At 45.1% G+C, this 18265-nt stretch overlaps 1 protein-coding gene across 1 annotated transcript; it reads right to left on the bottom strand.

The window, feature by feature from the left end:
• Positions 1 to 423: 423 nt before the first annotated feature.
• On the bottom strand, positions 424 to 2098 carry LOC123408064 (crocetin glucosyltransferase, chloroplastic-like). The gene has a single exon (XM_045101269.1). The coding sequence runs from the start codon at positions 1986 to 1988 to the stop codon at positions 579 to 581; it is 1410 nt and encodes a 469-aa protein (XP_044957204.1). The 5' UTR covers positions 1989 to 2098; the 3' UTR covers positions 424 to 578.
• Positions 2099 to 18265: the final 16167 nt, after the last annotated feature.

Below are 18265 nucleotides of genomic sequence, written 5' to 3'. Positions count from 1 at the left end.
CATTATGATCTATTTATTCACACATGTATTATTGTTTCGTGTTAATGCAATTATACCATGAATAACAGACGATTATCATGAACAAGGAAATATGATAATAACCATTTTATTATTGTCTCTAGGGCATATTTTCAACACCCCCCGCGTATATTTGTGGATTCACGGAAAACGTTTGCGGGCCGGGCTGCAGATGCAAAGTCTGCTCTGCGCAGCAAACTGGGTCCGGCCCGCAAACTCGTCGGAACTTAGCAGTTTTCGCGTTTTTGTAGTATCTGTTAGAGATGCTCTAAGCCGACATATCATCTTTAGATTTACGAAGTCAACGCAGGCGCCTTGTCGTCGACGGGAGCGTCCGTTGTACGGACGGAAACGTCTCCTCCCACTACAAGCGTATCGCCGAAAATCTTGAAATAAATCCAGATATAATGCAAGCATCAAGATTTAAACTCTGATAAGCTGATGATACCACTGTGATTCTAGCCATGCAACCACACATTGGGTTGCCAAGTAGATATAGTCTTGGTGCACCTGCCGTCGTGTCAAGCCTCGCATCTCTCCTCCTACGCTACAAGCTGGTATCATAAGGAGACACTGCTAATGATGCCCTCCACGAATGCCCTTAGATTACGATCCGACGAGCCGTCTTTTCCCAGAGCCTCAGCGACCACCCGCTTCCATTCCGATGCCGTGCCCCGAGCACCCCCCGCTCCGGCCTCACCGTCCTGCGTCACCTCCTCTAGACGCTGCCTCACCTCGACCGCGCGCAGCACGCCGTCGCCGCCCACCTCTGCGCGTGCTCCCACGCGCCACTCAAACTCGACGAGCCACGCGTTCATCCGCTGGTCCGACATCTGAGGCACACACACCATCGGCACGCCGCAGGCCATGCTCTCCATCACGGAGTTCCACCCGCAGTGGGTCACGAAGCAACCCACGGCCGCGTGCGACAGCACCCGCACCTGGTCGCACCACTCCACCACCACCCCGTTCTTGGGCCACGCGTCCGTCTCCACGGCATCCGCGAGCTCTGCCTTGATGTCCTTCCGGACGATGAAGAGGTACGGCCTCCCGCTCTCCTCAAGGCCGAGGAGCAGCTCATCTAGCTGCTCCCTCGCCATCCCCGTCAGGCTGCCGAAGGCGACGTACACCACGGAGTCGACCGGTTTGGCGTCGAGCCACTCCATGTACTTGGCGCTGTCCTGCTTGAAGAGGCCGGCCTCGTCGCCGGACGGGAGCACCGGGCCTATCGGCAGCGCGTCGTACGCTCTCACCGCGGCGAGCGCGCCCTCCTCGAGTTCCTGGCACGTGTTCACGAGCACGGTGGCTCTGGGGCTCTCCCTGTCGAGCGATTCGAACAGGTCGCGGACGGTAGTGTACACGCTGTGGAAGAACTCGGACGGGTCGGTGGAATCGGTGATGAAGGACGGGAGATCCCGCACGGCCTGCGGCGGGAGGCCCGGGAACCGCACGACGAACGACGGGTCGTGGCGGTGGTCGGCCACGACGGCGGCGTAGCCATGGAAGTAGTGGTAGTAGACGGCGAGCACGGCGGCCGGCTGGATCCAGTAGAGCGCGGACGGCAGGCCTTTCTCGCGAGCCACGTCCGCGGCCCACGGGAGGAGCATCGTGTACACGACGCGGGTCACGGGGCGGCCGCGCGCGGCGAGCGCGTCCACGAGCTCCCCGACGCTGCGCGCGCCTGCGGCCTGGAAGGACGCCATGTAGTCGGTGAACGCCGCGGGGTCGGTACTGCTCCTATCATACCCGGCGTCGGTGCCGTCTGAGAACGGGAGGAGCTCGAGGCGGCAGTCGTCGACGCCGCCGTCCGGCTCCGCCGGGAACATGCGGCGGTGCGCTGCCTCGGTGGTGGAGAACGTGACGAGCGCGTCGGGTGCGGCGGCCAGCAGGCGCCGGGCGAGGCGGAGCGCCGGCGCGATGTGGCCCTGGAGCGGGAACGTCAGCACGAGGAAGTGCCGCTGCGGAGACATGCTTGTCTCCCTTTCCTGACTCGGCGACTCGCGTAGCTTTCGCGTACCTCAGCTCTGCAGCGACGGCAAGCAAGCCTTCCGATTTGTGTGGTGGCGTCCGTGAGCGGGCGTTAGCGTGGGTTTTATGGTTGTGCGCGTGCCCCCGCGGATCTTCTCATGTGGTCACGGTCGTGCACATGTGTTTGACAGGACAGCCATAGCGACGTACCCAGCGTTGGTCTCATTGTGTCACGCGTGACGTGTCTACGCTCTGGGCCTACCGTTCGTAGAGTCGCCTTTGCGTACATTGTTTTTGTTCATAAGAGTCCAATCGTGTCAGATGGCGAAGTGAACTGGGCACCCCATTGGCGTCCGGCGGACGGCCAGTTTGGACACTGGTGGCGCTGCTCCTGCCGTCTTTGGACTGTCGTTCATATTCTATTATTTTTTACTACTTATTATAAACTGAACCATTCAACCATAGCTGGGCAGCATGAGGCTTTGGCCATGTTTGGATACTCTAGCTTAGCTAGTGGTTAGAGTTAGTTTCTAGCTCATGACTACTAAACTAACTCTAGCCAAATAGATGTTTGGATGAAAGGGTTAGATTGACAATAAATGCACTTTATGGAAAGAGAAAAGTGTTTTTTAATGGGCCTCATGAGAACTAGCTCCAATTAGCATCTCTTGGCTGGTGGGAGAGAGAGAGAAACATATTTTTTAATGAACCCCATGAGAACTAGCTCCAATTAGCACCTCTTGGGTGGGATAGTTTTTTTGGGTGGGTTAGATGCAACTAGCTCCAATCTAACCCTTATGTTTGGATACTTTAGGGCTAGTTGAACCCAAACTAGCTCAAACTAACTCTAGCCCATGGATCCAAACAGAGCCTTCGGCTTCTAAAGGACAGGCGACGCCACATCGAAACCACGATGATTCTTGTCCATTGGTACATCTGAAAAAAGCGCAATCATTCAGTGTTCGGGTGACAAACTCACTCCAATCAATATTAATTGTCGCTGGATTGAGGGGAGTAATTGTTGGATCTTCCGAGGCCATACGTCAGTACTTTGAATGAAAAATTGTCGCTGGATTGAAGGGAGTAGTTGTTGGATCTTCCGAGGCGATACGTCATACTTTGAATGAAAAATTGTCGCTGGATTGAAGGGAGTAGATGTTTGAATTTAGATGCAATCTTTAAGCATAATTTCTTGATTTTCCAGAGGATACAACACACTTTAAATGGAATCTATGAGCATAATTGTTGGATTTTAGCACATTATTGCAGAAGAAATCTTTGGGGTCATCTCATATTCAAAACCTCACGAACATGAAGAGTGGGACATATGACATCACTTAACTGCTCTTATACATGTGATGCCTATTTTAGGCGTCATTTTCTTTGTTATGGTGGATGGTGTCTATGTGTCACTGAATTCGTCCTTAGTAAATGGTACTTAGTTGACGAATTTCAAATCATTTAAAAAATAATGAATATGTTATGTATAAATAAATCCCAATCATCTGAAATAGCATATTATGTTGCCCAATCTTGCACTTTTAAAATTGTGCAAGGACGGTTAACTATTTTGACCATAAAACTTTAAAAAGGTAGATAAATATAATAATATTTTCAAACAACTTACACAAATAAATACTCATTCTTTTGCAGAATCAAAGTCTTTGTTTCTTGTACAAAGATAAATAAACTATAAACACGCCATCATTCTATTTTGAAAAAGAAAGCATGTCACGCATCACAACACTTGAGTTGACAACTAGCAAGCCATTTGTCGCCTGGTACTTTAACTTCGGTCACGTCAAAATTTACTACTCTCTTTAGTCCAAATTATTAATTGGGGCTGCTCTAGTATAACTATATATAAATAAATTCTAAGAGAGTGCTTGGATACAAGAGACTAAAACTAGTCTCACTAAAACTAGTCTTTTTAAGAGGCTAAAGTTCCAAGCACCCGTGACTAAAGAGAGGCTAAAACTAGTCTTGAGGCTAAAATCTTTTAGTCAGGGGTACCCCTACTAAAATGTTCATTAGTCCTCTCTCTCCTCATTTAACTCATCGGGCAAGTTCTGAATTGGAGGGCTTGAAGGATAATAAATGCTCATTAACTTAATTTTGAGACTCACCCATGCTTGGATCCAAGTAGTAAAGAGACTAAAATTAAGTTAGTGAGCATTTATTATCCTCCAAACTCTCCAATCCAGAACTTGCCTGAGGAGTTAAATGAGGAAAGAGAGGACTAATGCACATTTTAGTAGGGGTACCCGTGACTAAAAGATTTTAGCCTCAAGACTAGTTTTAGCCTCTCTTTAGTCAGGGGTGCTTGGAACTTTAGCCTTTTAAAAAGACTAGTTTTAGTCTCTTGGATCCAAGCACCCTCTAAAACGTATCCAAGCACCCTCTAAGCATCTTAAAATGATGCATTAGTCCGCCAAAATTTGTATCTTAAAATTGTGTGATTTTATCCTAATGTAATAATAGTGCAATTCCAACCCAAGAATGGTTAAATATTGATCAAAACTTACATATTTCTAGACAACTTCGAATAAATAATCTCATTCTTTCTATAGAATCAAAAGTCTCTATTTCTATTCATCCATTGCTTCCCGGTCATACTATGGTTAGATAAATTAGCAGGAAGCCTCGCTCCCATGCGGCTCCACGGCGGCACCGGGGCACCCCAAATCTGGCCGCCTAGGGTCACTCTTCCTCCTCCCCTCCCCTCACCACCATCGGAGGGCGTCGGAGGGCGAAGCTCGGGCGGCGTCGGCAGCAGTGGGGCCTTTTTGGCGGTGCGGCGAGAGCGGATCTGATAGTTTTTCGCGCTCGGCGATGGACGGTGCTCCTAGGGTTCTGTGCGCTGGCGTGAGATGGCGTCGGGGCAGTGTGGGGAGGCGGCCATGGCAAGAAGTTGCGTGGGTGCTTCTATGAAGTGGGGCGAAGGGACCTCGGGGGGGGGGGGGGGGGGGGCGATGCTGCGGGCGCTCATCTCCGGGTGCTCCCGGCGAGATGCGCATGGGGGCGTCACCCACTACTCGTGAGGTAGCCTCGTGCATCTCCGGCGTGGCTGTGATGGCTGGATTTGGTCAGTTGGCCAGATCCATGAGCGGCGTGGGCGCGGACGGTGAGGCACGGGCGGACGCGAGGGATGGCAAGGCCGATGCGGGTCTGGCGGGTGACGGGAGTGAGTTGCAGCTGTAGTTCGGTCATGGGGCAGCACGTCGTGGCCACGACGGGCGGCGAGGTGGTGCCGTGCACGGTGGTGCGGCGAGCGCGCGCGGCGCGACGAGGGCATAGATGGGCTCTGGGCAGTGTGGATCTGGCGGAGCCCATGGTGAAGGGCATAGTGAAGGGGCTTGAGCAGCCTGTACGACGCTTGATCGGCGACTTCGGCCGCGAGGGGCGCGGGTCGGTGGATGTTTGCGCGGTCTGGCATCGCGTAGACGCCCCTGGGGTGCGCGGATTGGAGGCCCACGATGATGAAGAAGTGCACTCCGACGGCGTGTGATGCGGATCTGGTCTCCGACCGTTGGTGGTCTCCACGAGGTGCGGTTTGCTGCGACTGATCTTGGTTCTTCTTTGTCGATGGGCACCTTCGGTGATGTTTGGTGGACTTGCCGACGCCAATGCGGGATGATGTGCTGCTGAGGTGGTGTGGAGCTGGGTGAAAACCATGTTTTGGCCTCGTGTCGTCACCAGCGATGGCGGCGGTTGTGGCCGTCGTTGACCTTCATGGAGGCATTCATATTTTGTTCTCCCACCCCTTCTGCGCGGATCTGGCCTTTTAGGCCTGTGTGGGGGAAACCTTGATCTATGATCGGACGATGGCGGTGCCTTGATGTCGTATTCCCTCTTGGGTGCTATGTCTTGGGAGCTCGACGTTGGCGAGCGGGGCCGGTGGATGGCGGTCGGTGGCGAGTGTGGCATCGAGGCTTCGGCAACAACGATGATGGTGAGAGTGATGTCGGCGACACGACAATGGTTGTGGTAGTCGACTCTTCTTCGGCGCGTCCATGGTTTTGCCTCGGTTAATTTGCTGCTAGGGAGTCAAAGCTGCTGCGGCGTGGTCCTTTGGTATACGATGACCGGCTGCATGTAGCCTGTTCGGTTATCGCTCGTGGCGCCAACCATGCCTTGTTTTGTCCTACACAGTTTTTCGTCAGAGTCGGTGTTGCGTCGTTTGGCCACAGGAGGTTGAGATTTTGGCATAGATCTTCATGCAGCTTCGTGTGTTTGCTACAGTGCAGGTTGAGTCGACGATCGCGTGTAGAGGAGTCGGGGTCGTTTTCTCAAAGCGTAGGGATGGAGATGACGACTCTAGGGGAGGAGTCATGACGATGACGCCTGTGCGATGTCTCGTCGAGACCCTCTTTGGAGTGATGTTTGTATGCTTTTTTATGTGTGTCGTTCAACGGTTGTGATTTTTTTGTCCGATTTCCCATAATTAACTCGACAATTTGGTTTTCGCTCGGTTTTCCCTAATTAACTGAGCAACTTTTTTCTTCTTAATGAATGCAGGATAACTGTCATTTCGAAAAAAAAATCTTTGTTTTTAGTACGACAAGAAATAAACTAAACACAACTTTAGTCAATTATAGAGAAGAAAACTAATCGCTAGTTTATCTCCATCACCATCATGCATCACAACACTTTAGTTGACAACTAGCAAACCACTCCTAACACCTCAATATAGTCACGTCACATTTGTTGTCGAAATTCTAATCAAATTAAGAAGTGTTTTCCCAATGCTATTTGTAAATAAACCCTCATCGTATCACATGATGAATTAGTTCACCTAAAGTTATACTCTTAAAGTTGCGCACTTTTTATCATACGAAAGTGCAATTCCTAACCTTTTGGATGGTTCATTATTGATCACAAAACTTGAAAAGGTAGATATAAATCATAGACGAGACATCAATCTAGTCTAAAGAAGAAAACATGTCAGTAGTTCATCTTCATCGCCATCACGCATCACAATACTCGAGTTGACGACTAGCAAACCACTTGTGGTCTACTGCTTCAACGGCAGTCACGTCAAATTTGCTATCGAATTTCACATCAAAATTTAAAGTGTTTCCAGTGTAATTTATAATAAATCCTAATCATCTCAATGGAAAATTACTCTCACTAAATTTGCACTCTTCAAATTCTACCATGATGAGTTAAAACTCTGCTAGATATCGATGAACAGGGGTAGGCGCAATTGACATGATTTGGGTGGGGGTATAGGAAGGGAGGAACAACACATGTAGATGTGTGGTCTGGGGAGCGGCTCTATCGCCATCGTCTGCCATGCGAGCAAAGTCTAGCGGCTCCTACTAGCGATAGTGATGGGAACGGGAGGAGAAAGGTTTCTTCTCTTCTTACTTTTTTGTATGATACGGCATTTTGTTACCTCAAATGAAATCATTGATCATATTTGTTAGATATTCGAGCACAACATACCTTGCATGAAATCTTCAAGCCTAGTTATCCGATCTTTGAGGCGACATAACACACTTTAGATGGATATCTTTAAGCATAATTACTCGATGTTTGAGGGGTCACAACAAGGAAATCTTTGAGATCGTTTTGGAAGCGTCACAAACACGGAGAGCAACGAGATGCATCATATCACTCTAACTACTCTTATTCATGTGATCTTTGTATTTTAAGTTTTTTTAGCAAGTGTGTATTTTAAGTGTCTTATTTGTTTTGATGGATGATGTCCGCCTTTGTTGATGACAAGATTAATTAATCTGTCGGCCCTTCATGCAAATTAGCACGTGCACCATGATCCATGGAACTCGGCCTCATTAAATGACAATTTGTTGTCAAATTTCAAATCGACTTTAAAATATCTTCCAGCCACTAAGCTTATTATAAATAAATTCCAATCATTTGAAATGTCATTTTAGTTTTCCCAATCTTGCACCTTTTAAGTTTGTGCTATTTTATCATGACGTTAGTGCATGGATGATTATCTTGAAAATGTTGAAAATATATCAATATATCAAGATTCATATGTCGATTGTTCGATTCAAAAGATTGGAATTGTTAATTTTCTGTGTTATTAGGACTCACTAGTAGAATGCCCGTGCGTTGCCACGGGCTCTTGAAATATTTTACAGGAGTAATATGAAGATATTGCATGTTATTATCACACATAAATACAATAGAACATAGACACAATTGCTTAATAATTAAAGTCCACCTCACTTGCAATGCAAATTGATAACAGAAATATAAATTAACGTAAAAAATTGAGTGATGATCCAACTAAAAATGTTATGATCTACTTGATGCGCTTAAGAAATTCTCGCACAATATCAAGAAAGTTGTCTTTAGCTTCATTCCCACGATGCTTTAGCTAATATAATAAAAAAGTGCTCCTCAACTCATACTCATCCTGCACAAACAATATATGTAGTTAGGACGAACATTTCACGTCAAAGGTCTTAAAACGTGTAACCGATAATACTCACCACGCAAACCGACTTGACCAGTTCTTTTCTTTTCCACCAGAGCATAAAATGAAAGACAAAATAGGCAGACACATCCCTGCAATTTCCTAGATTTTCTAATTAGTGTTTTTCCAAAGCGTAAGTCTATAGCCATTGAAATCTTATGTACTTTTATGTTGCAAATCAATTTTACTCCTTACATGAAAAGTGTGTCACATCCTACACATACCTTTACTTGCAAGTCTAGTTTGCTGAAATTTATGCAATACAAGAAAATGGTTGCTTGTGTGTTTTGGACAAGGCCAAGAAAATTATTACATCACATACTGAAAGTGCGTTACATCGACTAGAGGGGGATGAATAGGCGATTTTTACAAATTCTTCATTGAGGAATTACTCGTTGAGGAAATTTCTAAGCGACAAAATACAAGCAGCGGATTAAGTACTCAAGTGCATGCAAAACATAGCAAAAACATATTCATCGTGATGAAATGAAACATATGCAGAGCACGCGTAGAGTGTAAACATGATAAGTAGGGGAAGAACAAGGTGACTGAAGAATTTGAGATGGGGATATAGAGAAAGTCTTCACTCTAAGTCTTCAAATGGTAATGATTAATTTCATCGACAAGTACTTGATGAAATAGATGAGTTGGGTAAAGAGAACCAGGAGCTCGATGAAGACAGCTATTTGATGACCGAGTTCCAACTGTTTTGATAGGTATACTTTTGGTTTGGAGCGGCATGGTATTTAAACCAAAGGACACATAGTCCTTACCGTATTCTCCTTGAGCTAAAGTCACACAGTCTTCAAAGGTACCAAGCGTCGGTACCACACAGGCACAATCTCTTCAGTTATACTCAAGCACTTTGGGTTTTGGTTTCGGTTTGGATGTTCGAGTTTTTCCTCGCAGATGATTTTCTCTCAAAGTCCTGAGAGGATGTGTTGCTCTCAAATGACAAGTGTCAAGTTCTCTCTCGGAGTAGCCAACTAGCTAGTGGTTCTAGGGGGAGGCTATTTATAGCCTAGGAGCAATCCTGATATGATATGACATAAATGCCGCCTAATGATATGACTGTTATGTGGATAAGATTTTGGGACAGCTGGCGCAAAGCACAACACCGGTCGGACTTTTTGAACTATGAAAATCCTTCGATCTATCATGTTCCTCACTTGTAGGCAATTCACATTGGCGAAATCCTAACTCCTCATATAGAACAATTTCCTGATAGACTAGAAGAACTTAGTCTCTGTTACTGAAGAGATTGATTGAACTGCTAGAGATTTCCAAAGGCTTCACTCGAAGGATTGGTTATGTGTAAGCTTTGAGATGAGCACCACTAGGAATTTTTCCTTAGTATTACCACGACCCCTTTTGACAGTACGGTGTTCATATGACTCAAATGAAAGGAAATGAACTATGTAAACAAAAGTCTTCACGCTTCAAAGTTCTTGCATCAATATCTTAAAGGACACACCAATTTCCTCACTTTCAAAATCTTAACGAAAGTATCAAAGTATTTAGTTGAAGATATTCATTTTTAGGGATCAATATTTTTCGAATATCTCAAACTCCTTAGCGACTTATAGAGCATGTGTACACTCACAAACATATTAGTCCCTTAACCTATAAGTCTTCAATACACCAAAATCACTAAAGGGCACTAGATGCACTTACAATCTCCCCCTTTTTGGTGATTGATGACAAATATGTTAAGTTTTCAACAGGGATAAATATATGAAGTGTAAGTACAGAGTTTGAGGAATTTGATTGCAAGATATAGAGAAAATCCCCGTGAAGATGTGCATACTTCAGGAATTTGCTTTGGACTGCAAATGCACATTGTAGGTTTCTACCATGGAGATCTCCCCCTATATCTTGTAATCCATACACGCATTTGACAAATATCATGAGAAAATTGAAATGCATGATGGAAAGTGGTGTCTGACGAAATTCAGCATGCGTGCATTAATCAACATGAGGAATAAGCATGCGAGGAAAAGCAGTTCAAAAGTGTGAGACCACCACCGGACTTAAATTTACAACTCATACAACCGAACACATCAGAAGAACGAGAACTGCAACTTAACAAGAGACAACCCATATAGGTAGACCCGCTTGAAGACTAACTCAAATTTGTCCCTTTTTGTCATCAAGTGAAGAAAAGGAACGAAATTGAGGACTAACGCCCCTGAAGAATTTCATCTTGGTTGGAGGAGCGCGTTGTCGAGGTCATTTGTCGATGAAGGGCCTCCGACAATGTCGTCAAGATCCTCAGCTTCACCCATCGAGTGCGATGAAGAAAATGAAGTGGTGACTACCAAAGGAACTTGAACTTTCTTGGATTCCTTCTTGGGCGAAAATGACCAATCAAAGTTCTGCTGAAATTCCATCTCTTTAAGTTCTTCAGGAGTCTTGAGGTGAGACGGAATGGCTCATGTGCGATCGAAGATTTCATGAAGATAATAGTGATTAATCCTCACACAGTTATGTGTGACAGTCAGGTCACAAAGAATTACCCCAAACTGTCGTTTCACCAACTTGTGATTGCGATCGACCTTTTGATGAAAACTTAAAAGAAGCTCTCGATGAGTCATCACTGGTGTGGTAGATTCTTGAGGAACTTGAGTTGAGGCTTTTGCAATAGAATCTTGTGATGTCGTGTCATCATTGGTGGAATATGATGCAGCTTGATGAAATTGTCCATCAAGGAGCGAGATCCCTCATTAATGACAGTTTTGCCCTTACCATCCTTGAGGCGAAGGTTTTCTTGATGACTTCGAGCGGGGGCAGGAAACTGGAGTGATTTTGAAAATCCGCTTTATAAGGGATTGATGATCTTTCCCTCATGAATTTCATGATCCATGGTGCATAAGGCTTCAATTCAAATGGCGACAGAGCAATGTTGGCCAAAGTCCTCGTGAAGAAATCGTGAAGGTTTATGGGAATCCCATGAATGATGTTGAACAACACATTCTTCATGATTCCCACCAGATATTCTTCTTCAGAATTATGACCCTTGATAGGACTAAGCGTTTTTGTCAAGATACGGTAGACCATTCTTAGCACATAGAGCAAGTCCTTTACGGGGAATGTGGTTTTGTGAGGTTTTCCTGGTGCCAAAGGTTTCATTAGCACTTGCATGAGATGATTTGGCGGTTCAAGTTCATCATAGATGCATCTGTCTCCTTCCGAGGGAATACAAATTGGGACTACACGAAGCAATTTCATTGCCAGAGCAGTGTAGTGTGTGTCTTCGGTCATCCAATCAAGTACACATGTGTTGATATCGTGTGCTTCAACAGAGAGGTGCAAAGTTGCATAGAATTGAATAGTTAGTTCTTCATTCTAATCACAAATATCCATGCAGAACGGCAAGAGGCTAGCATCATGAAGAACATTTAGGACTGGAGTGAAGCAAGGAATGAACTCCATATCTGCATGAGGAATTTGACGGTGCTGGAAGAGTTTGTTCTTCTCAAAGAGCACAACACCAAAAAAGTTGACTTGAGTTGACGTCCAGAACCTCTTGCGCCTTACCCTCGGAGTGTCATAGGGATTTGCACCTGTGAAGAAATGATGTTCATCATAAAAATTCTCCTTGAGGAATTTGACGCCCTCGATTTGATCGTACGCTAATCATACACGCAAATGTGTACGACCAAGCTCAAGGACTGACGTGAAGAAATCACAACACAACTATAGACACAAATAAAACATACAAGCTTCATATTATAAGCCAGGGGCCTCGAGGGCTAGAATACAGAAGCTCAATAAACACACAGTCAGTGGAAGCAACAAATATCTGAGTACATACATGAATCATGAGGTGCCTTAGAGAAGGCTAGCACAAAAGATACAACGATTGAACGAGGCAAGTCCTACTGCCTCGGAGCCTCCTAACTACTCCTCGTCTTCAATGGCCTCGACGTAGTAGCAGGCTCCGTTAGGGTAGCAGTTTTCGTCGGCGGGATACGCCATCTCCTGGGCTCCATCATCTGGTCGCAGCAACAGATCAAGGGGAAAAGGGGAGCAAAACAACGGTGAGTACTCATCCAAAGTACTCGCAAGACTGACATCATAACTATGCTAAGTATGCATGAGTATCAAAGGAAGGGGGGTTATATGTGTACTGACTGCAGCAATGCAAGAATAGAGAGAGAAAACCTAGTCCTATCAAAGACTAGCATCTTCAGGGGTCTTGCAGCAATAGACGAGAGTAGAATAGGTAACACAACTAATAGTCATATTGTTGTAGAAATATTAAATAAAGTCACACCCAGAGATCCTTCCTCGACTCCCTACGAGGAAGCAATGCCGGAGAAAACATTCCAGTTAAGTAACAGTTGTAATTGTATAAGATCGGGGCACAACTCCAAGTCGTTGTGTAACCGTGCACACGGCTATCTGAATAGTTAATTTTCATTCCTACAGGGGCGCACCAAGTTTCCCGTCACGCTCGATAAAATCTGGCCGCACACACTTTCCTGGGTCATGCCCGGCCTCGAAACATCGACACGTCGCAACCCCACATAAGCTCAACAAAGAGGCCAGCCCGCTGGTCTAAATCCTAAGCATGCAGGGGTCATGGGCCCATCACCCTTTGCGCTCATGCATGATGCGAGGGCGGCCGATGTCAGTCCTGGCACCTCTTATACAAGAACGATGCTTATCCGGGCCACTCGGGCATGCGCCGCTCCATTTCTGATGTCTGAAGAGCTTCCGCTGATACCACGACGTCGAGTACCCACAACTTCTCCTGCGTAGCCGGTTAGTGCGAAAAGTTCTCCGACCAACCCAGATAAAATACCAAAATCCTTAGCATTTTAATTAACTCATCGACACATCCATCCGGGAATCCACCCGCCTAACATTTATTCATCAATGTTCCCAGTAACATGGTCAAGTTACTATGTGGTTGTAACATCAGGGGGACCCGAGGTGTCACCCTCGTTGGATTTCGAGTGATGTAACCGTCAAGGTGGACTTAGAGGAATCACCCTCGAGGGTCTCACACTTGAGGGGTTGCACGACAGCGTCATCGTTGGGAGTGGTGAAGGAGGAATCACGCTCGATAACTGATACATCCATTTTGCATCATGCTTTTATGTTGATATTTATCGCTTCATGGACTGTTATTATACTTTGTGGTAGCATACTTATGCGTTTTCTCTCTTATTTTGCAAGGTTTATTTGAATAGGGAGAATACCGGCAACTGGAATTCTGGACTGGAAAAGGAGCAAGTCTGAGTCCTCTATTCTGCGCAACTCCAAATGCCCTGAAAATCAACGTGGAATTTTTTGGGAATATATAAAAATAATGGGCAAAAGAAGTGCCGGAGGGGAGCTGCGAGGGGCCCACAAGCCTGGTGGCCGCGACCTCCCCCCTTGGCCGCGACATCAGGACTTGTGGACACCCTGGTGGCCCACTGGCCCCCCTCTTCTGCTATATGAAGGGTTTCATCCGGAAAAAAAATTAGGGCAGAGCTTTTTCGTGGATTCTCCGCCGCCACGAGGCGGAGCAGAACCAATCTAGAGCTCCGGCAGGACGATCCTGCCGGGGAAACTTCCCTCCCGGAGGGGGAAATCGTCGCCATCGTCATTACCAACACTCCTCTCATCGGAGGGGACTCGTCACCATCAACATCTTCATCAGCACCATCTCATCTCCAAACTCTAGTTCATCTCTTGTAACTAATCTCCGTCTCGCGACTCCGATTGGTACTTGGAAGGTTGCTAGTAGTGTTGATTACTCTTTGTAGTTGATGCTAGTTGGATTACTTGGTGGAAGAGTTTATGTTCAGATCCTTGATGCTACTCATTACACCTCTGATCATGATTATGATTATGCTTTGTGAGTAGTTACTTTTGTTCCCGAGGACATGGGATAAGTCATGCAAATAATAGTCATGTGAATTTGGTATTCGTTCGGTATTTTGATATGTTGTATGTTGTCTTTTCCTCTAGTGGTGTTATGTGAACGTCGACTACATAACACTTCACCATTATTTGGGCCTAGAGGAAGGCATTGGGGAGTAGTAAGTAGATGATGGGTTGCTAGAGTGACAGAAGCTTAAACCCCAGTCTATGCGTTGCTTCGTAAGGGGCTGATTTGGATCCACTAGTTTAATGCTATGGTTAGACGATGTCTTAATTCTTCTTTCGTAGTTGCGGATGCTTGCGAGAGGGGTTAATCATAAGTGGGATGCTTGTCCAAGTAAGGGCAGTACCCAAGCGTCGGTCCACCCACATATCAAACTATCAAAGTAACGTACGCGAATCATATGAACATGATGAAACTAGCATGACAGAAATTCCCATGTGTCCTCGGGAGCGTTTTACTTCCTATAAGACTTTGTTCAGGCTTGTCCCTTGCTACAAAAGGGATTGGGCCACTTTGCTACACCGTTGCTACTCTTGTTACTTGTTACTTTTCGCTTGCTACGTTTCACCTCACTACACCATCACTTGTTATCGCTACTTTCAGTGCTTGCAGTTATTACCTTGCTGAAAACCGTTTACCAGAGCCTTGTGCTCCTCGTTGGGTTCGACACTCTTACTTATCGAAAGGACTACGATTTATCCCCTATACTTGTGGGTCATCAAGACTCTTTTCTCGCGCCGTTGCCGGGGAGTGAAGCGCCTTTGGTAAGTGGAATTTGGTAAGGAAACATTTATATATTGTGCTGGAATTTATTGTCACTTGTCACTATGGAAACTGTTCCTTTGAGGAATTTGTTCGGGGTATCTTCACCACGAACGGAGGCACGAGGAGTTTCTCCTCAACCTAAGGTACCTACTGAAAATATCTTCTATGAAATTCCTTCGGGTATGCTTGAGAAACTGTTGGCTAATCCTTTTACAGGAGATGGATCTTCACATCCAGACTTGCATCTAATCTATGTAGATGAAGTTTGTGGTTTATTTAAGCTTGCAGGTTTGCCTGAGGATGAGGTAAAGAAGAAAGTCTTTCCTTTATCTTTGAAGGATAAGGCGTTGATATGGTATAGGCTATGTGATGATACGGGATCATGGGACTACAATCGGTTGAAATTGGAATTTCATCAAAAGTTTTATCCTATGCATTTAGTACATCGTGATCGGAATTATATTTATAACTTTTGGCCTCGTGACAGGGAAAGCATAGCTCATGCTTGGGGGAGGCTTAAATCAATGCTATATTCATGCCCCAATCATGAGCTCTCGAGAGAAATTATCACTCAAAACTTTTATGCTCGGCTTTCTCATGAAGATCGTACCATGCTTGACACTTCTTGTATCGGTTCTTTTATGAAGAAGGATATTGACCACGAGTGGAATTTATTGGAAAGAATCAAACATAACTCTGAAGATTGGGAGCTTGAAGAAGGTAAGGAGTCAGGTATGAATTTCCAATTTGATTGCGTTAAATCTTTTGTTGAAACAAACACTTCTAGAGATTTTAGCGCCAAGTATGGACTTGACTCTAAGATAGTAGCTTCACTTTGTGAATCTTTTCCTGCTCATGTTGATCTTCCCAAAGAGATGTGGTTTAAGTATCATCCTCCTGTAGAAGTCAACATAGTTAAACCCAATCTAGTTGAAGAGAAAGTCATTGCCTATAATGATCCTATTGTTCCTTGTGCCTACACTGAGAAACCACCTTACCCTGCTAGGAAAAAGGATCATTCTAAAGCTCCAACTGTGATACGTAGGGGTTACATTAGACCACTTGCACCCCCTGAGGAAATTAGAGTTGAACCTAGTGTTGCTATTATCAAAGATCTCTTAGCCGAAGACATATACGGGCATGTTATCAAATTCTGTGAGGACTCCGCTAGAATTGCTAAACCTCACGCAAAAGACAAATACGGACCTGCAGTTGGCATGCCCGTTGTTTCTGTCAAGATAGGAGATCACTGTTATCATGGTTTATGTGATATGGGTGCTAGTGTTAGTGCAATACCCCGGTCCCTATATGATGAAATCAAAGATGAGGTTGCACCTGCTGAGTTAGAACCCATTGATGTCACTATTACGCTAGCTAATAGAGACACTATCTGCTCTGTGGGAATTGTGATAGACGTAGAAGTCCTGTGTGGTAAGACGAAGTATCCTACTGATTTCCTCGTCCTTGCTACTGCACAAGATAGCTTTTGTCCCATCATATTTGGTAGACACTTTCTCAACACTGTCAATGCTCATATTGATTGCATTAAACAGACTGTCACTGTTAGTTTCGAGGGTGTGTCTCATGAATTTAACTTCTCCAAGTTTGGAAGACAACCCCATGAAAAAGAGTCGTCTGGTAGGGATGAAATCATTGCTCTTGCCTCTATTGCCGTGCCTCCTACGGATCCTTTAGAGCAATATCTGCTTGAGCATGAAAATGATATGCATATGGATGAAAGAGATGAGATAGATAAAATTGTTTTAGAACAATATCCTATTCTTAAGAATAATCTGCCTATTGAACTGCTTGGGGATCCTCCCCCACCAAAGGGTGATCCTGTGTTCGAGCTAAAACAGTTACCAAATACTCTTAAGTAAGCCTATCTTCATGAGAAGGAGATATATCCTGTTATTATTAGTGCTCACCTCTCGAATCGCGAAGAGAATAAGTTATTAAAAACTTTGAGGAAGCACCATGCTGCTATTGGATATACTCTTGATGATCTTAAGGGTATTAGTCCCACTCTATGTCAACACAAGATTAAAACCGATCCTGATTCTAAGCCAGTTGCTGATCATCAACGGAGGTTAAATCCTAGGATGAAAGAGGTCGTGAGAAAAGAAATATTAAAGCTTCTGGAAGCAGGAATCATTTATCATGTTGCTCATAGGGATTGGGTAAGTCCAGTGCATTGCGTACCCAAGAAGGGAGGCATCACCGTCGTTCCTAATGATAAGAATGAACTAATCCCACAGAGGATTATTACTGGCTATAGCATGGTGATAGACTTTCGGAAACTGAACAAGGCAACCAGGAAAGGCCACTACCCTTTGTCGTTTATCGACCAAATATTAGAAAGGATATCTAAACACACACACTTCTGCTTTCTAGACGGTTATTCAGGTTTCTCGCAAATACCTGTTGCACAATCTGATCAGGAGAAAACCACTTTCACCTGCCCCTTCGGTACCTTTGCTTATAGGCGTATGCCTTTTGGCTTATGCAATGCACCTGCCACCTTTCAAAGATGTATGATGGCAATATTCTCTGACCTTTGTGAAAAGATTGTTGAGGTTTTCATGGATGATTTCTCCGTTTACGGTTCTTCCTTTGACGATTGCCTCAGCAACCTTGATCGAGTCTTACAGAGATGCAAAGATACGAACCTCATCTTGAACTGGGAGAAGTGCCACTTCATGGTTAATGAAGGCATCGTCTTAGGACACAAAATCTCTATGAAAGGCATTGAAGTTGATAAGGCTAAGGTTGATGCAATTGAGAAAATGCCTTGCCCCACAGATATCAGAGGTATACGAAGTTTCCTAGGTCATGCTGGTTTCTATAGAAGGTTCATTAAAGACTTCTCTAAGATTTCTAGGCCTCTTACCAACCTCTTGCAGAAGGATGTTCCTTTTGTTTTTGATGAGGATTGTGAGGAAGCTTTCGAAATACTTAAGAAGGCCTTGATAACCGCACCTATTGTTCAACCACCTGATTGGAACTTGCCCTTTGAAATCATGTGCGATGCTAGTGATTATGCTGTTGGTGCTGTTCTAGGACAAAGAGTTGACAAGAAGTTGAATGTTATTCACTACACTAGTAAAACTCTAGACAGTGCCCAAAGAAACTATGCCACTACGGAGAAGGAATTTTTAGCAGTCGTGTTTGCATGTGAAAAG

The sequence above is a fragment of the Hordeum vulgare genome, chromosome 7H (genome assembly GCF_904849725.1).
Source record: "Hordeum vulgare subsp. vulgare chromosome 7H, MorexV3_pseudomolecules_assembly, whole genome shotgun sequence".
In the NCBI taxonomy this organism is placed as follows: Eukaryota; Viridiplantae; Streptophyta; class Magnoliopsida; order Poales; family Poaceae; genus Hordeum; species Hordeum vulgare.
The sequence above is the reverse complement of the archived record's forward strand: the minus strand, read 5'-3'. Positions and strand labels throughout refer to the sequence as shown.